The 27552-nt window shown below is 41.0% G+C and overlaps 1 protein-coding gene across 5 annotated transcripts in view; it reads left to right on the plus strand.

Moving 5' to 3' along the window:
- The window catches only part of LOC118113611 (protein unc-13 homolog C), a 113018-nt gene that overhangs the window by 74209 nt on the left and 11257 nt on the right, over positions 1–27552 (plus strand). For 2 of the 5 annotated variants that reach the window (XM_035163493.2, XM_035163509.2), the window contains 11 exons: positions 11354–11480; positions 12843–12939; positions 14562–14705; positions 14944–15021; positions 16819–16896; positions 17650–17676; positions 20638–20726; positions 21028–21165; positions 22443–22566; positions 22961–23020; positions 25261–25341. In XM_035163493.2, the coding sequence (XP_035019384.1) occupies positions 11354–11480; positions 12843–12939; positions 14562–14705; positions 14944–15021; positions 16819–16896; positions 17650–17676; positions 20638–20726; positions 21028–21165; positions 22443–22566; positions 22961–23020; positions 25261–25341 (1043 nt within the window). The remainder of the gene's footprint in view (positions 1–11353; positions 11481–12842; positions 12940–14561; positions 14706–14943; positions 15022–16818; positions 16897–17649; positions 17677–20637; positions 20727–21027; positions 21166–22442; positions 22567–22960; positions 23021–25260; positions 25342–27552) is intronic. The other 3 variants (XM_035163501.2, XM_035163519.2, XM_035163530.2) reach the window with 3 other exon arrangements.

The following is a 27552-nucleotide window of genomic DNA, read 5'->3' on the forward strand; positions in this document are numbered from 1 at the left end:
AATCTCACCTCCGAAAAGGCAGAAAAAGCCTTCAGAAGGTTATTGAACTATGCTTCTCTAGGTTGGAGGCTCCGGGATCAAACCCCACAGGATAACAGGATATATGGCCGGGAGGTGTAATGCACAAGGGGATTAATGCTACTGGGGTTGTGGATGAATGTTAAAATGGCTGTGTGTGTGTGTTTGTGTGCGTGTGTGTGCACGCATGCGTGTGTGTGTATATGTGTACTGCAAGGGAGAACCAGGGGTTATGATTTTGTTTGAATGTTTGCTATGAACTTTTACTCATCATTATGTGTCTAAACAGCCGTGAGGCAGAAATCATGCATGACATCATGACATCATGACATTCATACACTATTCTCAAGTTTACCAAATTCAAGTGAAAAAGGTAGGATGTAAGAAAACATGGAAACCAATACGATTAATAATACAATTTTTTGAGTAAAGGTCCCATATCGTGCAAAATATTGTTACTCATGTCCACAATGAACCATTAGCACTGCTCGACCCCCAGCGGAGCTCAGTAATCCAGGACATTCAAAGCTTAATCAGGGGAAGAACTCGATTAGTTCATATTAAAAGTGAGAATTAAGTTGAAGGAACAAAAATCGCTTTTAACGTTTTTTTTTTCTTTTAAGGAAAAACCCCCCCAATGTGAAAACGCACAGCTTGAAAATGTTAAATTTATAAAATCTGAATTCCTTGAATCTCAAACCTTAGATCATGGGATGAAATGACGTGAGAGCAGAGGGGAGTAGCAAACACAGAAATAAATAAATAAGCTCATCACAAACTCTGGCAAGGCAGGGACATTGACTAAAAGCCACTGCGGCAGTTCTTGGATACAGGCTTTCCTTGGCCTCCACGACTTGTGTTGTTACAGACAATTCTTCGCTGAATCTCATCCATGTGCTTGGTCATTATTTCCTGACCTGCTGCCTCCCAGGTGGGATCCATGATAGGTTTATCTCTCAGGGGCATATAGGGCACTGGTGGCGGAGCTGCAGTGTCCCTAGGGTGAAGAAGATTACCATTCCCAACACAATTTGGGAAATCAGATCAAATATTTCCAACCACATTTTCCACATTATGTTACGCTCTTATCTATTAATCTCCACACTATAGCATTTAAACTACTGCAATCTTTTTCATATGAATCTTTCCTCGTCCCATGTTGATCCTGTGAACCACATCCATGTTGAATGATGGGTGTGAGATTCACCACTTTAATGATGACAGAAGAGCTGGAGGTGGTGCTGCAAGAGAAGCTGTGTAATCTGCCTGAGGTCAGAGATGGAAATGTTTTATTCCACTGTGAGTGAGAGAAAAGGCAGAGCTTATTGGTGTGGTCCATTTTATTTATAAAGCAACAGGTCAGAGCAGGAGTTATCTCAGGGCACATTTCATATAGAGCAGCTCTAGACCACACACTGTAATATTATTGGTGATTTATCCTCATTTGCCGGGAACATTTCCACTGCTCTCCCCATACCAAATCATCTTGAGTTGCTATGGTAACCAGGTGCCAAGTGGAGACACTGCAAGCTCCCGCATCTTGATAAACTCACCGGGTGCATATACAGAGCGTATAGATTCTGTGCCTGCAATATGATTTAATGTGCGATAGTGTATAATGTGATCTGCTTTTGGCCAGAGATATCTACAGAATGCATATTGAGTATTAAACATAAAAAAATGGGCCCATGCATCAGATTTTAAAGAGACAGGTGTAGATTCCTAGGTGTGGATTTGCATTTCTGCAGTGAGGTAATGAGTAACCTTAAAGTAGCATGTGTGGATTATGTGAGCTGAGATTTAAAGGAAATCATTATTCCAGATCTTTTTTTTTCCCTTTACAATTCAATTGTAAGTGAGATTTTTTACATTCAACACATTCTAGTGAAACGAATCGCGATGTCTTTGTGGTGTATTTACTGAAAACTAATGAAGCAGCAGTCAAAGCTATCAGCAGCCTCTGCCTGACACTGGTGGTGTAATCGGGTTATTCTCAGACTCTCCCTGCTTTCGGTCATAAATAGGATAATGTGCTACTTGTAACCTCATTGCCTTGCTGTGCCCTAAAGGGAGACACATTTAAAAAAATTGAATCTTCCAATGTGTGTGTGACATCTTTCCACTATGTTTTAATACAAACCAGGGCATTTTGCACAAAATCCTATTTAGTGGCATCTTCAAAAATAAGTTGGAAGTAACCCAGAAATCTGGTTTGAGAAAATGGAATGAGCAAACTGTTGCTGACTTCTCTGATAATAAAGTGAATACCCCGAAATGCGTTTAAAGCCAGAGTTGGAAAGTTGTGTTATCTTTACTTTGAGCGTTGAGCGTCAGCTGCAACATATAAGTATCTTCATGTCTCGTGCACCATGTGTGAAAGAGCAGATTAAAATGGTAATTTCCCACTGGCAATGAAAATAGCATAAATGAAATAATTTAGCAACAAGTTACGGGTAAAAGTCATTTAAATTCAGTTTTTCTACGACAGGCAACTCAGCTAAACTTAAACAGAACTACACTCCGCCACAGCAGATTTATTATTCTCAAGGCTTCTTTGCTGTTTAGCTAAACAGAGTAGTTTCATTTTAGTACAGTAAGATAATTTGTCTTTGCACTGTATACACGCAGTAAATCAAGAGACAGAGAGAGGAACTGTGGCTCTGTGTTTGTAGGTGTGTATATCTGAATCAGGCTGGTAGCTGCTTTGTTGAGTTTGACAGCTCATAAACCACATAATGCTGTGGTGCAAACATAAATCAAAAATAATGTGCTTTACTAGATAGATTGTAAAACAACATGAAAAACAGAGGGGGTGAGTAGAAACTTTGAGACTTTCCTCCTCTTGTAAAAGACAAAAAGAAGACTCCAGACCCCCCATGTGTGAATCACCTATAACAGTTTATTATGAGCTGTAGTCACGTTCTGCTCTCAGGCGACCTCTGGCAGCCGCAGTCGTCAGGAGGGAGTCAGGTGATGGGAAGTCCACATTGCCAGAAGGTTGGTTTGGATGAATGGGTCAACGAAAACCAGGACTGTCACAGATGAGAGCAGTTTCTCACCCTATATATTATCAGATATTAACCCGGACCACGTCTTTCTTTTCTTCGTCGCAGTTCGTTAAGAAAAAGTCATTTCTCTTCATCGTCTATCAGCTCCAGCGCGATCCGCTAAGTTACACTCGCCATTCTTCTGAAGTAAACAGAGACATCAGGGAATTTGTAAATAAGCGGACCAGAAACCGGAAGACACTCAACACCAGCATAGAAACTCCAGAGTCACCAGAGTCTCGACGGTGTCATTGCAGCGCGAGTCACACACACCTACGCACAACTATGAATGCTCAGCCCTGGGCGTAGGCTACATGCAGAAGCTACGTGTGTACCTACAACATAGCTCTGACGCAGAAACATGAAGTGGCCTTTACCATGCCACATGTCCTGGGGGGGGGTGCAGCCTTGCACTGGAGTATATGGGTGTGTGTGTTAATACATTGCGTGTGCAGCCTCTCATTGAGCTTTACCTGATAACTGAAATCTCGTAATTTTCCTTCATGCCACTGTTCTGTTTTATGTTCATAGGCTTTCCTTTTTTTATGTATTACTTGAAGGCTACATAGCCACTGTTGTTTTTTGTATGCTCAAATATTTTTTTAAAGGAGCATGAGATTTATTGGTCTATTTTCGTTTTTTGCCGTGGTATCAAATTGGGTATTGAGAATAGTGGAAATTTCATTGTATCGGTATCGACTCCTAAAGTTTTGCTTTCATGACATCCCTAATTAGTATGTATGTGCACGTGTGCATGTGTGTGTGTGTGTGTATGTGTGTGTGTGTTGAGATGATCTTTAGCAAAGGCAGCGGAAAAGTGCACAAATGGCAACTATACACGTGTACAGCATACATACATTACAAATGTGACCTTGCCACATTTGTAATGTATGTATGCTGCACATACATGAATCGTATGTTGACTTTCCATCAAATGTGCGTTTACTGTCTGTGCTTATACACAGTGAATAATAATGAGGCTGTAGATGGAAGGAGTTTCTCAGTTTTCCAGGTCCAGGTTGTGCTTGTGTTCAGAGTGACCTGGTTACATAAGGAGGCACAGAGAAGTGGCAGGGCGGCTGACAGAGACACCCTGAAGGAGGCGGGCTAGAATGGCCTGCTTTGTTGGTCTGTTAACTCCATTCATGTGTGTGTGTGTGTGTGTGTGTGTGTGTGTGTGTGTGTGTGTGTGTGTGTGTGTATGTGTGTGTGTGTGCCCATTTATGCAACTACACATTTGTGCAAGTAAGTAAGAAAGAATGAATGAGAATAAAAGAGGAATTTGTTTGTGTGTGTGTGTGTGTATGTGTGTGCGTGTGCGTGAGCGTGTATGCGCATTACTTAATGAAGTCTTTGATGCATCCTCTGCTTCCTGCTCTGAGGCCTTCGGTGCCTGTGCTGGTGCAGAAATGGATGCTGCTAATTTTAGCATCTCTGTGTGGATCTCTAAATGTGTGAGATAGAGAGACACAGAAGGAGGGAGGGAGGGAGGGAGGACACAAAAAGAGAAGACGGAGAAAAGGAGGAGGATGTAAGAGAGAGTGAATGAAGATGGCTGAAGCTGAACCCACTTACTCATTCACCCTTTCACTGTTACCTACAATGGAACCCTGGTTGTAAGATCAGGTTTCACATAATAATTATCAAATACAATAATTATCACCATTTTCTTTGTTCCAATTAATAATTTTACTTTGTTTTGGCAACAAACAATCGCTGATCAATTGGAGAAAAACGAATGTAACTTAGATACAGTACACGCTGTATATGCAATGTATAGCTGTTTAACGGCCGTGGTCTCTGGAGCATGTCATTAAAGATCCAGTGCTCCAGCAGCCCATTAACTCATCTTCAGTCTGTTAGAACAGCTTCACTCCGCAGAATATTTTAATTGAATTTCAATTAATTTACCTCAGCAGTGGGAGTTTTGTTTTTCCACTGAAAGATGCTGTTTATGGGACTGAGGCATGGCTATAGGTTCTGTGTTGCACTGCGATTTTTAACAAGCTCCAACTGTTCGTCTCTAATGCCTCTCTTCAGATTTTTCAGCGTGGCACTTTGCACTTATCTCTGATCTCTCTGCTCCTCAGCTAACAACTCCTGGCTTTTACACTGATGGAATCTATAGAGCATTGAGGTCCTGGTCAAGCTTTGTAGGTGGTGCATTCAATTCCTACACAGATCTCATGAATCCTTAATCTATTCTCTCCATCTTTCAATGCAGAGATCCATCTTCAGGGTCCAATAAGTCCCTGTTCTTCAGGAATTTCACGCATAATGTGTTACTCTAGTGTATTAAATATAGAAAAATATGATATTAAATTAATTTATAAACTGATGAACATAGATTATAGTGATATACAGTGAACAAGAATGGACTCTTATTAGTGAGTCACTAATATGGGTATATCCTAATGCTTAATGTGTAGTTAGTGTCTCAGTGGGCTGTGGTGTTATAGCGGAGCTGTGTCAGTAGGTCCTGTGTTACAGCTTAGGAAGCCCTCTGACAGAACTGGGTCGTGAGCCAAGATGAAGGACTTATGTCGCAGAGGAAACCATACAGACATCGGCTGATACCATTCTGGTCCTCCGAGTCTTCTGCTTCAAACAAATCTGTCCAACCACGCGCTCCTATAGATATGTTTACCAAATGGTAATTGGAGGATGGAAAAGCTGTGGTGAACCGCCGCACTTCATCATCATATCCATGGCATTTAAATCAATGAAGCAGCGAGTGAGTTTTGTCTGTCCCTGTGGGCTGAGTCAGAGAGGATGACATCCCCACCAGGGACCTGGAGCCTACTCCTCCCTCTGGACAGCCCACACTGTTTACCACCAGCGGGGCACAAAGGCACACACAAGCACACACATGCATACACACACATGAGGGCCCTATCTTAACCGCCTGATTGCAACGCTTCATTATGTGCCTGCTGACAATCAGAGCACACTCGGGCACACTTTTAATATGTTTTGGTAACGTATGTGCACGGACTCATTGGAATTTGAATAGGATACGCATGGTGATTAATCATAGTCTTTTCAGCTAGTTACATTATCTATGAAACAGCTCTGCCAATCACGGTAGCCTGTAATCAAAGTGTCTCTCCAAATGTAGAGGAGAGAGCAGACTGGCCTCTCCACACATCCTGTTGTTGGCCAGGAGGTAGAGAGTGGTGCTGTGCAAATGAACACTGCCACAATGCATTTGCATGATTGTATACACACAAAATATCCATGAAAGCTAATTTATGCTGACTTTTTGTGCGAAATCAAACAATGTAACCATCTTTGCCCACATGCTTTCATGTGGTAAGTATGTTGTTACGCTGCCTGTGCCCAGCCTGTAGTTTCTTACCAACTCGCAAAACCTCCACTCCAAGATTCTGCCGTGTCCTATGGTCTTGACCTGTTAGCTACACCGCACCCCAGGATTTGTCTGCTTTGTCCATATCCGTAAGCTTTCAGATGACGTGCACAAATACGGACGAAATGAATGCAAAAACAGGAGGCTCTGTCCGTTTCCGTATGCGCATCCAACGCTGAGTATAAATGAGCCTTTATCTGCGTTGGAAGACTGGCAGAGTTAAATACATTTTTAAAAAGATGTTAAAACCAGGGATTTAGAGTGCATCCAGAATCTGGCACCCACAGTACATCTGTAGTTTGCAACACTTGCATCAGGAAGGGGGGTTACTGCAAGTCAGCCTTGTGATGGTCCCACAATCCCTCTTTCCAGACAGATGCAACGCATATCAGACCTGCTACCCCAGATGAATTAATAGGACGGTCTTCATAGTCTACACACAGTCATGATGACTGATGCTGTGAATCATGAATTCGTAATGTGCATTTTGCAGGTTTTGCCTGTCCGCCGGTTTTGCTACAATCACAACAACTTGCATTTCTTTTATGTGAGGAATCTTTTATTAATTCCACATTTTAACATTAAATTACACTTGGGCATTAGGTCCAGTTTTACCAAAAAATCATTTGCAGTCAAGTGTTGTTGTGTTATTGTTGTCCCTCTTGTCAAACCTTTGCATCAGTCACAGTGTGCGGGCTGCACACATGTCATATAAATAGACAACGCAGATTTCAAGGTCAGTAAAACAACAGATTGTAGTGCTGCTTGCTCCGGTTTTTGTGACACCTTAAAAATAGCACAGATTCAAGCATACACAGTACACACCCATGCCCAGAATGTGAAAGGCTTTTTTTATCTTCACGTGTCATTTACCTGTGACACCACAGCGAGGACTCAAGAGGATATATTTGCATAAAAAGCATGAATAAATATGAACTGACTGACTTCACAAAATGAGAGATTGTCCATTTGAGAAAATCTGAGACCTAGGCTTTTTAAAATAATTACTGTCATTGGAGGGAAATTCATCAATGAATGATAAATTAATCTTATCGAGGTTCCACAGCCTGTAATTAACTTTGAGGAAGCTGTGAATGTTTAATAAAAAATAACACAAGTGTCCGTCACCTAGAAAATTAAAAGACGTCTCAGTCTGTATTTGGATAGTCACGACATGTGTATTATTGCAAGGTTTTTAAAACGCTGCTTCCTGCAGCCTCGTTTCTCTCTGACTCTCTGCTCTATTCGAACAATCACATTGGGCCCAGTGAGTGGAAAATTATTTCCTTTTGCTTCCATTCAGAGCGTGCAAAGAAGCGCACTCTGTCCCTCTGTGCTTCTGATTTCTAGAGAGAGGATATGAGCTTTGTGATTTCTAAACTGAAGAGTTTTTCAAAGACGAAAGCTTTCAGGAGGACTGTGCGCTCTGTTAACCTCTGGCACATATCCCTGTCTTCTCACTACGGATTCTGAATGAGACATTTTATTCGGCAATATTTGGGAGAACCATTTTGTTCAGTAAATGTTGATTTAAGACGACAGCGACTACACCTCATCAATGCATAGGGATGAAAAAGCAAGCAATTGTCTTGGGCTCTAAGCTGAGATAGGCCCCCGAGAGCGGCTGATTAGGTTAGCCCACAGAAATTAAATTGTACAATCGCCTATGTACAGGAGACTGCAACGACACCATAGTCAGGAAAATGAAGATGCTTGGTGGTTTGAACCACCCTTGACAGTGTATGAATGCTGTGCAATTGAAAAAGGGCTGTGTAGAGAAGAGCTGTATGTGTGTGTGAATGGGTTAATGCAACTTGTACTGCAAAGTTCTTTGAGTTGTCGATAAGACTGTGAAAGCGCTATATGAGTACAGTCCAAATAACATTTACAATTTACCAATGCCTGGGGTTCACAAAGTCCCTCTTGTGATCCTCGTGCTTTTTGGGGGAAAATATGAGTCTTGTACAATCTCTGTATGAATAAAAGACTAACTCCAGTGTATCTTCTCCTTTCTAAGGATTAAAATATTGAATTTCACATTTGAACAAATACAGGTAAATAATGCATGTTAATAATACATATGGAATATGGAATTGAGACGAGCGTTGGGTAGCAGGCGTTGCACTATTCATTGGGGTAAGCTCTCAGGGTCTTATCAGGATTAAGGCACGACAGCTAAGGTGTAACGTGTTGGAATTAAACATTTCTTTGACGTTCTTTGGATGTGTCTTCCATCTGCAAGAGAATATGTTTGTGTATTTGTGATTTACTATTTAGAAACACACCTGATGCAAAAGGAATCTCTCACGCTTCTTTCATTTCCCTGCTTCTTCTGCTCTTTGTGGTTACCTCTTAAGAGCTCAATTTCGTCTGTCACAGTGCACACAAGCCAATAAAATAAAATTTGTTTCCGATTATCATTTTATGATCAGATGCAGTTTGCTCGCTCCCCATAAATAATCTGTTGAAAACTGCAACACCTGCTAAACCAAAACATGCATATATGCACTTTACTATCGAAAATAAGATTACATGGCTAATGTGTGTAGTGAATAAAAAGCCCCCAAAAAAGTGTAGTTATAGATTTTTTGTGTTTTCATGATGCTAATGTTGTAACACTAGATATGGACTGTAGGACATCCAACCAGGATTCTCTTACTGTTGTATGAACGTCTTTCATTTGACCCATGTGTCGTATTTCAAACCCGCCACCTCCATTGAATAATGCATTTGAATAAAAAACATATTTTTTTTCCCAAACTAGATATTCTTCTTCACAACCAGATAGCACAATTGTACAATTTATAAATATGTTGTTGAGTCATATTCCATGTGACAAGTAAATTGATCTTCAGCTGTGAAATCAGTAAAGTTTCCCCTTGTCCTTGTTCCTGAAGAACAAGTTGTGTGTCTGTGTCTTCTGCTCATAACAAAACTTGTAGAAAGATCCTTGTAAAAGAAAAAAGAACTGACTGTTGTTAAGAGGTGACTTGCTGTCAAAGTCAGACACACTGCTCATCCGACCACACACCGTACGTGTCACACAAACAAATACTGTAACAAATACGGCCTTAAACTCAGCCTTTCCTTGTTCATTTCTTACTGTGTAGTCTCTTTCGTTTGCATTGTTCTCTCTCTCACTTGTCTGTGATATATATTCTGCCATATCTGTGCTGCAATGATGTTTTACCCTACTTTTATTTCAATGGCAGAACAAATGCCTCCATGATCGTCCATACTTCCAAAATATTTCCTTATCTCTTCTCTCTCTCATTCTTCCTATTGTCATTGAATCATCTGCACAAATATAGAACAAAAACAATTCAGTTTAGCCAGCATTGCAGTAGCAGAATTGTTTTCTTCTTATTGCTCTTTCTCCCTTGTTTGTCCCTCTGTAACCTCATATTCCTCCCACTGTTTTTGCTTCGTTGGTTTTGTTTCTTTTCCCTCATCTCTCCTTTCTTCCCTCCCTCTCTTGCACCATCACCATCCATTTCTCCTCCGGGGGATCCCATAGAAATGTTTAATTGTTTTGAAATGTCTACAGTGAGCTTGACTGAATGACTCAGCAGCCATGTCAGCCGACATGAAAGTCTTAATCCATCGCGGCTTCAGTTTGTTCGCAGTCATTCAATGGCTTCCTTCCTTTTGAAGAGAGCTGGAGGCTTTTGGAAGCTGGGATTTTTTCTCATTCTTTGATAGCTTCACACTATATATAAGTCTGTTGAGATGTCAGATTTAAAGCGACCACAGCTACCTTGGTCCATTTTATGCACATCAACACATTTGCACTTTGCTCTCTGTGTGTTTCTACACTTGTGCCATGTACAATTTTTTGCAGCGAAGATTTTCAAAAAAGAAACGCATGCAACAAATTGATTACTTTATATATCAAATGTTTGATGCTGCAGTTTTGACTTACAAGTTACTGTAACCGTCTTTTCTCAGTGTGTAAGGTGCTCCAGCTCTCCTGGACAGTGGGTAACAAACGGGCTACAACTTCTCTTTATGCACAGCTCTTTATTCTTCTTCTTTGGTCCACACCAACACGGCAACAGTTTCCCAACTCAACTCTCTCCGTGTTAACAGTCAGCTCTCTTTTTTTCTCCTGTTGCACGAGGCTCTGTCACATTCATACCTGTCCCCCTCTAAACGATGTGGGAACTAATTAATCTGTGGCAAAGGTACATGCAGCTGCAACGTAAATAATACAATAATAATTAAAGTGCTATAAATGATAATAAAATAATGATGTATTTAAAGTAAACTTAACTCTGCCAGTGCACAATAATGCTGTGGAATTATTCCTATTGAAATATATAGTTCCCGAGTACTCTACACAGCTCAATAAGAATATAATTCATTACATCCATAATTATCACTCATATTGTTTTCATTATAACAACTAGTCAGTCAGAGCTGAAACCTGGTGGTACACAACTGTTCCTGGTCTCTCTCTCCCCTCTACCCCATCTCTCTCTCTTCTCTCCCCTCTTTTCCACCCATCTCCCCTCTCCTCCCCATTTTTCTCTGCTCACCCCAACTGTTCAAGGCAGATGGCCGCCCACATTGAGTCTGGTTCTGCTAGAGGTGTCTTCCAGTTAATGAGGGAGTTTTTTCTCTCACCAGTCATCCAAGTGCTTTGTCATTGTCTGAACTGTTGGGTTATCATTTTTAAGGTCTAGACCTTGCATGTAAAGTGCCTTGAGATAATGCATATTATAATTTGGCACTTTAAAAATAATATTGAATTTAATTGAAATATAATGTGTACTATAACTGCGATTACATTACTATGCTGTTTGGTATGTCCAGTGACACTGATGTTTGAGACTCGTTATGGTTTATAAGAATCGTGTTGTTAATGGATGCTGTACATGCTAACATCTGTGTTTCTTGTTTTGTTTTTTTTTCATTACAGAGCATGATAAGCATCGCCTATGCAAAAGTACGGAATATATGAATCTTCACTTCAAAGTCAAATGGTTCCATAATGAGTACGTCCGCGAACTGCCGGCTTTCAAGGGTGTTCCTCCTGAGTATTCTCTGTACGTGTCTTCTCATTTTCACACAAAATGTATTCACATGTATTTTTAGTATGTACAAAAGATACACTGTAACGGGAATCAACGGGAATATATATAAAACATGAACGGGTTGCTTGTAACACCGCAGTTAACTAATAAGGCAAAAGGAATCTAAGAGATAAAGATTTTCTTAATCAGAACTGAGAATTTTGATGCAAAGAAAAAGTTAAATGATAAATAGCTTCATTATAAAATTATATTTCCCTTTGAATAAATTAACAGACAGATCTGGTTGATAGATACATGTTTATTGGCCACTTCTGCCACTAATTATTGCTCATCCTCACCAATCAAACTTAAAATACTTATGTCTCGCAAGTTATATTTATCATAATGTTTATTTATTTAAATAATATTTGCTGTCAATGAGTTAAAAATACAAAAGTAGTGGCTCAAAGATAGATCTCTGTGGGACTCCAAATGAGACTGTTTTGTAGCTCGAGTTAATATTTCATTGCTACTTGCAAGCCCTCAGGAGAAAGATCTTTTAATGGTCAGGGATTTAAATGTGAAGAGGCCTCACCTCAGTTCCTGTTGGAGCCTGAATCGGCACAATTGTTATGTGTGCGGAAAAGACACCGATCATAAACTGCTTTTCATTAGCGAACAAATTTATATAGTGAATTCATAAGCACGTATTGCAAAACAAATAACTGGAATATAAATGTGTAATGCAAGCAGCGAACGCAACTCTCTCTCTCTCCCATCCTGTCAGTTTATCAGAGTAATGGCTCGCCCTCCCCATCTCCAACACTGTCACTCAAACACCATCTCTAGCAGGATTGATTTTTCCAGAGGCATACACATCATACAAAGACACACACACACACACACACACAGTCTGCCTCTCGTTTTCTGCCGCCACACCCACCCGATTTATTGGCCTGCCCTCCCGTAGCAGATGCCCTTACCGTAAGTACAAAGCAGTTTTAGGGGACATCCGTTGCTCTGAGGACAAGCTCAGGCACTATATTAAACAAAGAAATGGCAAAGTGAAACAGACAGAACAGCATTACAATTCCACTAACAAATGTACTTCCTTAGCCACATAATCCGGCCCAGCCTGTCCTTTGCTGTCCTCTGTCTGGGCCTTGCAGTCCAAACTGTCCACAAACTGAAACCTGATATCAATGCTCAAAAGAAGTGCAGCCTTGGCAAAAATCACATTTCCCTTAAAACGCAATAGTTCCTCAATAAATTTTGAATAACCAAAAGGCCCTGGTCTCTGATGTGTTCTCATGCAGTAAACTCTCACTGATGTTGTACTGCAGACGGATGAAATGTGATTTGACCCCACGATGATAGAAGGCTTTTCTTTTTTAGGTGGTTCGAGCCATTTGTCATTCAGTGGCTTGATGAGAACGAGGATGTCGCCATGGATTTCTTAAACGGAGCACTGGAGAGGGACAAGAAAGACGGAGTGAGTACAGCATTAAATTATTTCTCAATGTGTAGCTTTATATTTAACCAACACAGCCACTTAAGGCTGCTCTCTTAGTCACTCCCTCCAAAGACTGGGTTTACCAGAGTAAATGGAGTGGGGGTTAAAAAAAACTTCTCTCACAGTGACATCACAAGACAAGAAAACATTTATGAAGGAAGCAAAACATGATGCTCTGAGGAATATTATGCAATGTGGCACAGAAATGATGGCAAGTTATTGGTGCACCTTTGCACATTTCTTTGCATTTGTGTTCATTTTCATCAGCATTAGTGACACACTTTTGATATTTTAATTTGAATAGTAAAAAGCTATATTTATTTACACATTTGTACACACATGTTAGCTGTACTATAAAGCCAGTCAATACCCATAAAGGAAACTTCACAGGTGTAACAAAGTTTTCTAGACTTGGCAAAAGATACGTTAAAGCTCCTACAAGGAACATTTCAATTTCGTAGATTTTGGCGCCTCTGTGGACATAAGCGGTAGTGTTTTCACTGACACCTGTCGGGAAAACCTTGGTCCAGACAGCATGAGCATTTGTTTCGGAAGAAGTGAAAAAGAGACACACATGTAGCGAGTTCAGGACACACACCAAGAAAACACCACAACACTGCAGCTCTCTTTAGATTGTTTTTGCTGTCATGATATAACATGAAACAACAACTGTATCAGTTTACATCCTCTTCTCATACCTCTGTCTCTCTCAGCTCCAATTGCAACTGAGAGCGATTACTGGGTTCACGTACCAAAGCACAACATGGGGAGGGGGTTAAAATTCAAAATACTGAACATATTCATATATAAATAAAGATACATAAAATATGAACCCATTTGTCAGTAAAGACAATATTGTAACTGATTTCACAATGCCATTGAGTAGACAAGCATTGAGTATGGAATATCAAACCACACCATCACAGCTGTTTGCAGGATGCATAGCTATGAGGTAATGTATTGTGTATCTCCTTCTGATCTCATCCATCTTGTTCGTAAGAGACCTCGAGTTGGTGAGGAACAGACTCGAGAGCGCTGTTCTGTATGGGTTAGCCTTTAGCCTTGGCTTTTATCCTAGCGCGTAGCCTGGCTCGCTTCCCACGTTTCCCACGTTTCCTCTCCCTCCGCCTAAACATAGGATTTTCCAGCCTGACTGCCGCAAATGACATCACAGGCAATCCGTCCTGACCACAGATATAGAGAATAGTTTATAGAAAAAGCCAATTTTCTTCCTGATTGTCTTAAGTTGCTAAGTTGGCAGCAATATTCAAATAAGATTGTTTCATAACCAGTTAATAACTCCTTGTAGGGGCTTTAATGTGAACAGTTATGTGTAAATCAAGGATTCACTCATTAACTATAAATGGTTGACAGTACATCACCATGCTACAGAAACTGTGATGTAGTCCCAGAGTAATTGAAACATTTATGAAATGTCCTCTCCAACGTTACACCATGATCAAGGGCTTAAAGGTCTTGAGATCTGAGACAACAGAAACATCTGTCTTTCTCTCTTGTCTTTCCCCTCTTTCTCCCCAACCCTTCACCCTTCTCTTCCTTCTCACGCCCGCCGTCTCTAATACTGTTCCTTCTTTCCACAGTTCCAGCAAACCTCAGACCACGCCCTCTTTTCTTGTTCGGTGGTGGATGTGTTTACTCAACTAAACCAGAGTTTTGAGATAATCAAGAAGTTGGAGTGTCCGAACCCACAGGCTCTGGCTCACTTCATGTGCCGCTTTGCAAAGGTCAGCATCTTTGGAAAAGGCCCCCCACTGAGCCCTGAATACTCCTGCTGGGAGTAATAACACCCACTTTAAGAGTTTGACATTAATCTAACGAGACTCTTTGGTATATTAATTCCATTTGAAATCATCTTGATATTATCTCGTGACTGCTTTAAGTTTTTCAAGTTCAGGTCCGGACATTCAATAAAAGAAGAGCTGACAAGCTGTTATTATAAAACTGTTTTCTCGCTCCCTACAGACTATCAACAAAGTTCTTCTGCAGTATGCTGCAATCATATCCAAGGACTTTCCATTACATCTGAGTAAGGAGAATGTGGTAAGTGCCCACTCAAAGTCTGCAAATGTAAAGAACAAAGTGTTTTGTTTTTTTTTAAATACAGATGTGTTAAGTCTGATGATGGTGTTTCCATGATAACCGTTGGTACCAGTTGGCATGGAGACCATGTGGGAAAATGTTTAAGTAGACAGTCAGGCTTCTCTAAACTGAGCCCTGTCCTGATTTTAGCAATACTCTTAACTTAGAGCTGCAATTATTCATTTTACAGCCCGTAGCTGATGAGGAAAAGCCATTGGTATCTTCTGGGCTCTCTGACAATTGTTTAATGTGACGGCTGACCAAACCCAGAGCCTTGTGGGCGGCATAATTATCCACATTGGTCTTTAAAGTTGCAGTAAGAGGTAACACGTTTCTTTTACAGCGTTGACAGTCTCATTACAGTTGTCCCAGAGAAAATGTGAATTGATCCTTTTAGAGACAGGACTGAAGATGATAACTGAGAAAAGGAAGGAATGGCAAAAGTAGATGAGCAGTGGCAGGATTACATTAAATTAAACCTTATCTGTGATTTGTTAGACTGTCACATGTACAATAACTGACACATGCCATTGCAATCTATTACCAAGACCATATGTTGTCAACAAACTCAAGCAAACATAGAGGAGAGCAGTGGTGGTATAAGTGCAAATGAGGAGCTAGAGCAGTGGTTCCCAATCTTGCAACTCGTGACCACTTTAGATGTTCCAGACCACTTCTAGCACCACAGAGCAGTTTTTCTATGAGTACTTACTAAAGACACAAAATGTGTGTGCACAGGATAAATAATTCCTACCAATGGTGGCACAAATCAACACATCAAGATGTGCAGCAATGTGCTAACAAAGACAGGGAAGAAGAAAACTGCATGTCAGTAAACATGCATGCAAACAATACTGGAACCAAATGTTTACAAAATTGCCATTGCCATCGCACCTGACATGTTTATTGGGCTTTTAAATATAAATAAATAAGTTTTGACTACAACATTTGAATTGTAATGTTTGCTCGAGGATACTGGCTATTTTTACTTTAAGAGGTAAAGGTATATTTTACATAAAAAAAGAAAAAAATTGACAAATGTCACACTACTAGATCTATTTGTTGAGAAACCTTTAAGTTACCTTGTGCGACCACCTGGAGTGACCCCAAGTGGAGAACCTCTGATCTTTATGTTTTGGTTAGAGAGTTAGACACATGAAGCTGTGGTAAATCTCAATTTGTTTTAGTTCTTATTTTGAATATCTAATCACCCTCGTACAGATGTGCCTGTAAATCATTGTGTGTTACTACAGAGGCACTATGGGTCATTATCTGCTTTTAGCTCCTGTGGGGTGTATAATTATGATTAGTGCTATCCATTACCACTGTCATAATTTTGGGGTGTTGTATGTTTGTCAGTTGTTGTTTTGTTGGGGCTGATAATGTAGATAATGTGCGACTGACTGAAAACTGTGAAGGATTACTCTCAGCCTCCATAAAAAGCCGTGTGATTAATGTCTGTCATCCGTTAAACTTTGTGTGGAGCTGAGAATCGATAATACCTGATATATTCAGTGCAGACATTTCTCTGCCTGTTGTAGTTTGTCTTGCATTTCCCTGCTGACTGCTGCGTATGAAGCCTTGTATCTCTGTATAGATGAAGTGTCAGGGAATCAGAGCTGATGGAGTTTACTGTTCTTACAATGTGTTTTCGCTCAAGCCAACAGCAACTGTTCCAGCACAGCGCCCCTAGGAAATGTAGCGTACCCGTTTTTTTTACACAATAATGCAGTACTGTTATTCACTGTACTCTTACAGCCATGCATCCTCCTCAACAACATCCAGCAGCTCCGTGTCCAACTGGAGAAGATGTTTGAGTCCATGGGAGGAAAACAGGTCTGTGCCTACCTATGTGCATGTGCATGTGTCTGCTATGTCTGCGTCGACGTTTGAGGCAATGCACTTTCAGTTCAACTGAGTTTTCTAAAACAGAGAAGTAAAACAAGCATCTAACTTTCTGCCTTATAAAATTATGATAATGTGAGCTGCTAAGATGTGCGTCCTTCCAGGGGAAGGTCAAACCACAAAGTTGGCTAAAAGACAGCATCCCCAGGGCTTTAAAGGATTCTCTGTGTTGCTAAAAGAACCTTCAGCAGGCGTGATGCAAATTAAGTCTCAGATCTGCTCCCCACCGAGAAATAAATGCTGTGTCATTGTTATGTGAGTGATTTCAGATGAAACTTCAGTGAAAGTGAATTGACCCCTCAGTTATGTTCTTACTAATAAACCGACTAATCCGACATGAGTTTGTTGGTATCACCTTTCTGACCCCAATCCTTTGTTCCCATCACTGTTTCCCTCATCTCTAATCCTCCTGTGTATAACGTGTTGCCTTCACATTTTTCGTAAATATTGAGTTCCACCTTTGTAATTCTTTGTGTTGGGTGTGAAGCACCGTTGAATATTTTCCCTGTTGACCTGTCAACTCTGTCAGTCTAACCTGAGAAGCAGTCACCACGGCTTCTTATGACTTACACGCATGTTTCTCTTCCAGTATCTAATGCCTGTCTTGCCTTGCGTTTTGTCTCCTGTCGTTGTGTCTTCTGCTTCCCCCCATTTCCTTTCTGTGCTCTCTCTCTCTGTCTCCAGGAGGAGGGGGTTGTGTCCTTCTGTAAGGTGTGTGCAATAGGACTCGTCAACACCCCTTCCCGCCATTTACCAAATGATACGAATAAAACAAGCACGCCCTCCCCCTGTGCCTCCCCACCACCCCTCACGCTCCTGCGCTTCTCATCCCCTATACCCCCTCTAGCAGCATGTGCCACAGAGCATACGGAATCTGAATTACCCATCATCCCCCTGGACAGGCTGCTCAAGCTCACCATCCCAGGCGCTCTCGGGAATAGTGGCTCAACCCACCCGATCCCATCTTTATATCTAGCCTGCTTTATTTCTGTCCGCCACTTCTCTATCCATGGCTAATTTAGAGGTGTGGTATTTATATATAATTCGTTATTACCCCCTTTTTTTTGGTCCCTTACACAAAGAGTGGAGGCAGAGGCCCACCAGGTTGCTGGCTGTGGTTTTGATCATCTCTATCCATCCCCCAGGCTGCAGCCATGAAATGCTTTGGATACGATTTTTCAAACTGTGTTTAATGAGCATCTCAAACACTTACAAATCTCTCCAGCTGTTTGTCTCTGCTGAGGTTCTGCCATTTCCCCACAGTTAGCAGATCTAGACCCTGGCTCACTCCCAGGCCATTATTGTCTGAAGAATAACGGCACCACAAGTCTTTACATTGCCTCCAAAAGTCAAAGTGTGAATATTCACGGTTAATGGACAATCAGGCTTTATCTTTCGGAGCATTTCAAGTAATTTCTCCTGAATGATAGTGATGCAGCTAAAGTGTATTTCAGGTGAAAGATGTCCAATAGTTTCCTCCCTTTGCAGAGTAGCCTATTCATTACAGAATCGTTTCCTATCAGTGATGAACTCACAGAGAGACAGTCTAATTACCAGGAGTTGTTATCATAGCATTACCAATAACAGAGATTAGCAGTAATCTCTCACTGCGCCCACATTTATGGAATCATCACAGACTGATCTCCCCGGTGTGATATCAGACTTTATTTTGGGTGTCATCCTGTTTGACAATATGCGTTTCTCATTTTGTGAGGACGGTTTGTCAAACCTTTATTGACTTGGCACTGTGAAGAGCAAACTATTTTTTGGAATAACCGCTCTGCCAGTGAGTAGATGCATTGTTGAAACAGGGAAAGGAAAGCAAAGCTGAGCTACAGTTGATAGGCTGTCAGCCAGGGGAGAGTTTGTACACTGTGGAGGACTCTGGAGGCCGGTCAGTGTCCAGGGAGACAAGCTGCCATGGTGAAGCCCGAAGCTAGATCCTAGAAATAATGTTTCCTTTGCATAAAGTTCGATCGCCATAATGAAACCTTCCATCGATCAATGAGTCCAATGAATGTGTTAAATTTACCTCACATTATTGAGTGCACCTTTTTAACAACTTAAACTACTTTCTCACAGTGCAGATGAAACGTGAAAGACATTAGACATGGGATCTATTCATAGTACCTTCATATACATTTAACCTGACATTTCAGAGGATGCATCTTCGATTCAGACTACACTAGAGGAGAGACAGACATGGAAATGTCTGCAACGACATTTGAATAAAAGCCTCTCTGAAAGGACTGCAGTCGTAGACATTTGAGTGAAGCCTCAGGTACCACACGGAGTCAGTACGGAGTTTTCTCGTCTCAGGAGATGACAGGTGCCATGGTTTATCCGAGAGCAGGGGGAACTTCCTTCTGCCAGTATTTCCATTAACTTACAGTGTTCCTGAAAAAAACTGGAGAATCTCAATTTCAGAGACTGCCAGGCTGTAGATTAGAGCTCAGTCTAAAACTTTCCCCCGGACAGGGGGGGCTGATAAAAGACCATGGCCTGCAGTATTTTCTGCTATCACTTGAAGAGATGTTATCCGTTACTCAAACAGCAAAATTAGATCTTTAACCTTTATGAGCAATTTTATCCGTGACAGAACGATCTTGCATGCTGCAATCTCTTCCATTGAAGTGACAGCAGTATGAGCAAGTGCGCATGTGAACAAAAATACACACACTTATATAAATGTGTCTCAGTCATGCTGCAGTTGGAGGCTTGTCTGCAGAGTAACAACGTCCATTAAAGGTTTAGTCTTCACATTTGCTTCCCAGCTGAGCCATCCGCCATTAAAATGTGTGAGATGAACGGCTCCATGGCTTATCGGTTCTAATGTGACGAACTGTCATGCATGTGATGCGGTGCCTGGCCTCACACATCCACTTCGGGCACTGAGCCTCAGCGACATGTGACCTCCACCTCCATCCAAAACATCAATATTTGGACATTTGTACATGTAAATCATGAGCACTGAGACAAACAAAATACCATCATACATGCAGGAGCTGGCACAAATACACTCACACATCACACAGCATAAATATCCAATATGCGCCCATGCATCTTCTCAGATCATGCCCAAAACCACGGATGAACACAGACATCAACATATCCGGACATCCATCACATGCATATTTATGGCACTGCAGAAACCCAACACATACCATGCATGGGCACATAAATGCTGTTTAATACATGTGTGAATTTTATTCCTGTAAATATAAAGTCAGTCAAAGGGTTGAACATCGGATCATAGATACAAGACTTGATACATATATATGCGTATATATGTCAGCGCAAGTTGATGCCCTGAGCTGTAACTAGCTGACAAACTCTTTCTGCTGTAACATGTGTAATAGTGCACAAAAACGTTCCCTTTGGAGACCGCTGGATGCCTCTTTTGCTGACACCGTGTCTCATGACTCGGCAAGCAGTCATCATTGTGTTCGGAGGTGAGCCAGCCATTTGTATTCAGCACGTCGCTCGGCACAGATGGCAGGCAGAATGAGTGGGAGGCCACCAGCGAGACAGGTTACTCTCCTCTGTGCCTGTCGTCCTCCTGCCCACACCCCCACCCCAGTTGAGGCATCCTCCAGAGATACATAGCTCTAGTCAGTGCGGGCTAATGTATGGAGTGTAACGATGTAGTAACTGACTGTCTTTCACTGACAGCTGGACGCAGAGGCCAGCGATCTGCTAAAGGAGCTGCAGAATAGACTCAACACGGTGCTGGATGAGCTCAGCGGAGTGTTCGGCTCCAGGTGAGTCTTGTGTGTTTCTATATGAGATCCTTTTAATTAAGGTTAATGTCTCTCTTCATTTTCATATTCCGTCAGAGAAATTGCACCGCAAGACTGCTTAGCTACTGAGAGACAGGCTGTAATTGACTCGAGCACTTACTGTGCACAGTGCTTAGAGAGCTCAGCAGGTCGCTAAACATTCCTGCTCGAACAAAAGACACCCCTGCTCTTTACAGGTTTCCAATGCTCTAATAGGACCAGCAGGAGCGAGCTTGCACCTCCTCAAAAATGATCAAGTTTGATGTTGTTTTCCTTCACCCAGTTTCAAACCTGTGATCGAGGACTGTGTGAAGCAGATGAACCAGGAGCTGGTGCAGATGAAAGGGCCGGCCAAAGGGAGCAACGCTGCCATGGATGCAGAGTCAGTCCTCCGGCCTCTCATGGACCTTCTGGATAAAAAGTGGGTATCTACTGTTCAACATGTGACACAGAAGCAATAAGTGTGACCCTCTCTAGCAAACACAGGTGTAGCCTCATTGCCTTCAAGTTTGATAGTTTCATCCTGATGATATGAGTCATCTGTCAGTGTTGATCATCTGTCATCTCTGAGTTTATCTTTATTAATTAAAACTTGTGGCTTTTATTAATAACTGAATGACTAACTGAGGCCTCTATCCACTCCACTGTATGTCCTGTCCTCTTGAAACACAAGTACCACACATGCGTAAAACTCAAGTACCACCTTATACATTTTTACGAGTATTCTTTATAGATCTGCAAGTTAATGAAAACAGCAGAAGCCCCTGTGCCTTGTTAAGGGAAAAACAAAACAATTATTTCCAAGTTATAGCACAGCAGAAAGTCTTGATGGGATTTTAGACCGAAAAAGTGCCCAGTCAGGTATCTGAGAGACAGTAATATAAAAGGTGAACAGTAGAAATACAGCTTTCACATTACAAATACACCAAGACTCTACTTATTTAAACCGGTTGCAGGAGCCAGGTTCAACTTTATTGCCAGATTACACTCTATTCTTTTTTTTGCTTGTGTTGCTGGAGGCGTGTGTGTCTGCACCCCTGCTGCTGTGTCAACACAGTGATTATATTTAAATGAAGAGGAGACTCTTTCTCATGCGATGCTGTTATCTGTTTGAACGCAGACTTGTTGACACATGCGTAGGATGACAAACCATTGACTCCCTGCTCCCTGTTGATCACTTCATCAATGATGTTTAATCCTCAGACACTGTGAAGGCTGAGGTCATCATCTATAATTATATTTACATTTCTAGTAGGACAGTATGAGAACAAATATGGGTTTTTGCAACAGAAACGATCTCCATATCTGTTAATGTTTTTTTTTATTTTAGCCCTGGTTCCGTATTTGCTTTTGAGGCATTTTTGAAAGAACAATAGCGATGATATGGTTCACCGGAGCTCAATCGCTGTCAACTATTTGTCAGAACAACATTAAGGCCAATGGAGTATTACAGAGAATCCTCTTTATAATGGAGATACCAAATCCCCCCCCCCGTCTCCCAGTCCTTGCTCTCACAATAGCTCAAGATTAAAGCATTTAAAGCTGCTTCTTTTATCCTACGATTCACAGGTGTTTCTTTCTTTACTCAATATTGTTATTTAGGATTTGTCATCACTTTCAGCCGCGTTTGGCTCAGTTTGAGGCTCGTGCTTGTTGAGAGTTGACCTGACAAATGGCCTCTCTTTTGCCGCTTTGCAGTCTGATGTTATTTGCCAAGATTTGTGAGAAGACAGTGCTGAAACGAGTCCTCAAAGAGCTGTGGAAAATCGTGCTGAACACCATCGAGAGAACCATTGTTCTCCCTCCGCTGAGTGACCAGAGTGTGAGTTTGATACATTTTCTGTCCCTTTTCCTTTTTCTGTTGCTCTTTTTATCTGTCGGACTTTCCCCTCCACCCCCCTCCACTCTTCCACCTGTCTCTCTCTCTTTTTCTCTCTCTCCCAGTTTCTCCATCTGTCCACCTCTCTCCCTCATAACACACAAATTACTGTACAGGAGATGAAACAACACGACATCTCTAAGTCTTCACACGTGGAGCTTTAATTCCATCACGTCAACCTGTTGTTTTCCTAAACCTTGGTGGAAATCATAGAAATGACTTTATGTTTGCCACATGCATCATGTTTCTTAGTTTGCTCTTATAGTCATATTCAGTTTCTTTTTTTATTCTGTTATAACCCCCCCACCCCCAAAAAAAATGTGTGTTTCTCCAACAGCAGGGAGCTCAGATGATCTTCAGTGCTGCCAAGGACTTGGGCCAGCTGTCAAAACTGAAGGTAATTTTCCGACGAGTCCGAGTAGATTGTTGCAGACGGTATTTCCCCACACAAAAGGCTACACCACCTGACCCTATGATGTCTGGATCCAAAGTGATTATCCACTGCTCAGAATCACTGCAGATAATACCGACATGCACAGGTTAAATGTGAAACATGACACTCGTAACCTATTAATCCACATTATCATCTTTTAAAAAGAAATATAGGAGGATTTTATTTGAAAACATGGTCATGTAAGCCACTGTGGGCTTTGGCATTACAGTGCAGCTTAGTGCAACACAACCAGGCTGGTGTCTAATTACTGTTGTGACCAGAGGATGTTTAATCCCCCGTGTGCTCTGAGTAGTTGGACTGGATCAGTGGTTTCACTGGTTGTACTCACAGCCGCTGCGTGTCTGCACCTCACAGAGGTATTTTAACTCTGAGCCACTGGGGGTTGCAAACTGAACGTTGGTGTGTTTGCAGTCGTATTTGTGTTTTGTGCAGGATGTCCTCTGAGGCAACATCTGGATGGTATACATCAGTGCACAGATGGGTGTGTCTCTGTCTCCATCCTTAAGCATTGGAGAGGTTTATCATTCTGTCGTTTCTCTCGATCATGACGGATAATCCTCAGCACACCTAGATCACTGTTTTTGTCTAGTTGAGCATGTGTATACTGTGATATTGTTTTAAGCGAAATTAATTGTGTTACTTGTTGTGTTGTTGGGCTACAATTAGTCACAGTTTTTTAATTAATTATTATATAACATTATAAATAAATGGTTGTAACCTCATTAACGACAGTGGTTATCACGCAAAAGGAATCACGTGTCAAATCATTTTTAAAGTGCTGTGACCCTTGTAATGTCATGAAGTCATGGAACAGCAGAGACGTCATCGGGCTGTTTGTCTCTAACAAATGATTCTGTATTGAGCCACTCATCCGTCCCAAGCAAATATGTAAAGGAGGATGTGTAGTGTTTGGCTGCACTGCAACATGTGGGCCAGTCCTATCAAGGGCAGGCCTTCCCTCCGCAGGCTCACCCCTCAGAGCCTCTCATTCATCTAGACCTGAATGAGCTTCGAACTTTCTCTCTGAGTGATCATTTGTCGTGTAACTATGGCTGAAATCACAGCGCAGCCTTTGTCTGTAGCTTACGTACAGTACATGGTGATTTTGTCAGACGATGTTCCAGGATTATATCTGTGCAGAGCAGCAGCTTGGAAATGTCTTGTAAGTGACTGCTGGTTATCACTTCATCTTAATGGGCCACATTCCAGTCACTATCTCAGACTTGTTCATTTGTCTGACAGAAACAGAAGAACATGTAAATGAGAACAACTTTAATGGGAATCTAGCTGTGGTATAATACTGCGTATGTGAGCACAGACAGTCGGAGAGAAGCAAAAACAGATAAAGGGCGGAAACTGGCTGACACCAGGCAGAATGCAAATGTGATGCAATGACGTCATGAAAAGGCCAATTAGCATATTCGACCTAGTTTTCTTTAACTTCTTATAATCTGCTATAAATTGTAAGATTTCGCTGAAAGAATTCAGGGTTTTTATGAGTTATAACTCCAGAAATCAATAAAAATAATAATTTTTAAGGGTATTCCCACTTGCCTGCGGTTTAGGGTGATTTTGGAGCTCACCATGACCAGAGTTTTTTGCATCCAAAAAAGACCACGCAATGTTTTTAATTTTATTATCTCAAAATCAATATAGAACTGATGGTTAATTTAATCTCTACCAAATTAATTTTGAATACAGAAGAGGGGATTGACTATTGTTACAGACTATCACATTGTACCAGCCTCTGTCTTTGTGGGTGTGTTGATTGAAGGTTAGCAGCCAACACCACGCTCATGTGAAGGTTTGGACTAATGTGCAGTTACATGAATCCTGAGGACTATTTGTGTACCGGAGTTTGCTTCAGTGATGTAGTTTATTGTTGTCTAGACCCTGTGAAAGGTATTTAATATAATAAATGAACAACCCACAGAAATTTCAATTAGAATGGACAATAAAAACACTTTTATTAGGCTGTTGTGAGACGAAAAGCCTTAAATCTATCAAACACTGCATTTAAAATGACTGTAATTGTCTTTGTTTTGTAAACAGTAAATGCTATTACTCAAGTATCATGGTTCACCTGAGGTCATAGCCATTACACTAAATTCAGTGTGTGAATGTGACTTGTGTTGCCGTGTTGCCTTCTGCAGCCTGTTTGACTTGATCTGTTGTTCCTCCAGGAGCACGTAATTCGAGAGGAAGCCAGAAGTCTGACTCCACGCCAGTGTGCAGCCATGGACCTTGTGCTTCCTACCATCAAGGTGAGTATTATATGGATTATACTGTTGGCTGTGCAGCCAGAGAAACCTGGCTGGCTAAACTTGACCTTTTATAAAGGACAGCTGGGCTACATAAGGCACTGCAGAGCGCAGATATGCAAATTGACTTAAATGAGTATTTTATAAGACGCTGTTAAATGTATGTGGGAGCTGGATTTCTGTGACTCATGTCATGTGCTTTAGGCATCGAGGGCTGAAGTGTCATTGGCTCCTCTCCTTATTTTTTTCCTCTCCGCTGTAAATTAGTGTGTGTACAAGCAAGGTAAGTGTAAAAGCCTCAAGTAATGATGACTAGTAGAACATTTTTATATATAGTAATGTTAATATTTAAATTTCACGTGCTGGGACAGGGGTACACAGTATATCTGAAATAGAAAAAATACTGCTATGAATGTTTGTGTATTTTTGTTTCATCTGACTGTTTGATTCTTAAAACTGAAGACTGTGTAAGACATATTCTTACACAGTCACCTCACAGATGCATATTACTTGTAACAGGTGCTGGCTGACTCCCCCATGTTCCGTGATGAGACATAATGTAGTTGACACAAGAAATTGCCTCTGAAATTAACTTTCAATAAGCCAGAGAGAAGAAAATACCGCCTAAATAGTTTCAGGCGAACATGACACCATGCCAGTTTATCCCCATCTGAGAAATGTGTAATTAATATCCCAAGAATATGGAAAGATGCCCACTGCCTCTCGGCAAGAGAAAAGTGTGAAATGCAGCACTGTTAATTTACAGCCATACGACTGTTTATTGTGAGGGGATACGAGACAATTTCCAGAACCATGCCTCAGTTCTACAGGGACAAGGGAAGAGTTACGGTGACGTGCCACAGGGGGAACACTGCGTCATAAAGAGCCCAGAAAAACGAATTGATTCTGCTGTCTCCAAGGAAACTACCTGCAGGTTTAGATCAATCATGTCGCTGGAATTTCATCAGTATTCCAATGAGAACAGTCAATTAACAGTTGAGTAATGTCGCAGGAGAGTTGGCTGATCAAGTTGCGTACACAATATTTAAATCGGTGCTTTCAGAGAGACTAAATGGGAGCCATGCTTTGAAAATAAACCAAATAGCAGTGTGTGTGTGTGTGTATGCACATACACAATACATTTTATTATAGCACATTATACCGATTGTAGAAAAGGTATTGCGATATCCTGTCGTTCAAAATGGTATCATACCCCATTTATTTTGTACTTTTACTTTTAGTGACACTGGCTTCGTTCACACTGACACCAATATTCTGACTATTGACCTCATTCAGAATAATACATTATTCTGTTTATGGAGTTTATATGAGTTACTGATAGAATAATACAGAATATTACCTTGGACATATCACAGAGCATTATGACACACGTCAGCACATCCACTCCATCATCACGTCCAACGTTATTCCACCAGTTTTAAATCCTCAGCCTGTAAAATGTACGATGCTACTTTATACCAAGTTGGGTGTTTTCTTTAAAATTTTGCAGAAGCTACAACTTCTTTTTATATTTCCACCTTGTTTACACCCATGGCACGAGTCGTCAAGCAGTTGGTAACTGTTGTATGTCGATGTCACAAAACCCTGTCAAATCTCCAATAGGATTTTATAATGTGATTATGACGTATACGTGTCTACATAATGCGGCTTGAGTCAGAATAGTGTCTTAGTTTAATTATTGCTTAGGCTGAATATGATCGTATGCAAATAGAAGTGTTCAAATGGACCATCCACTGCTTGTTGACAAAGCAGACGTTTAATTTGAAATAAGGTTTTATTTACTTAACAAGCCAATAGTCAGACCGACCCCATTAAAAACTTCATTAACCCAGTTACATTGATCTCATTATTTATAATATTCCAATCATCAATGTCATGAATGTGCTAATTCAGAAAATGCAAACCTACATAGAAGAAAACAAACAAGAAAATATGTATTAACACATAAACTACAATTGTATGGAGTGTGAAATTGATAACAAATAACTGATACTAACTGTTCATGATGATGAGGCACAAACACAGGATTATCAGCCACCACACAAAATAAACTGAACACAATGACTTCATACATCTCCTTCAGAGGTCTGTGCTCGACTGAACACATGTATTCAGTCAAATTAGATTTAAAATTAACAATGAATGGCAACAGGCCCATTGTATAGCTTCAGTATCAGTATTGAGTTATATTAT

The sequence above is a fragment of the Hippoglossus stenolepis genome, chromosome 1 (genome assembly GCF_022539355.2).
Source record: "Hippoglossus stenolepis isolate QCI-W04-F060 chromosome 1, HSTE1.2, whole genome shotgun sequence".
Lineage (NCBI taxonomy): Eukaryota > Metazoa > Chordata > Actinopteri > Pleuronectiformes > Pleuronectidae > Hippoglossus > Hippoglossus stenolepis.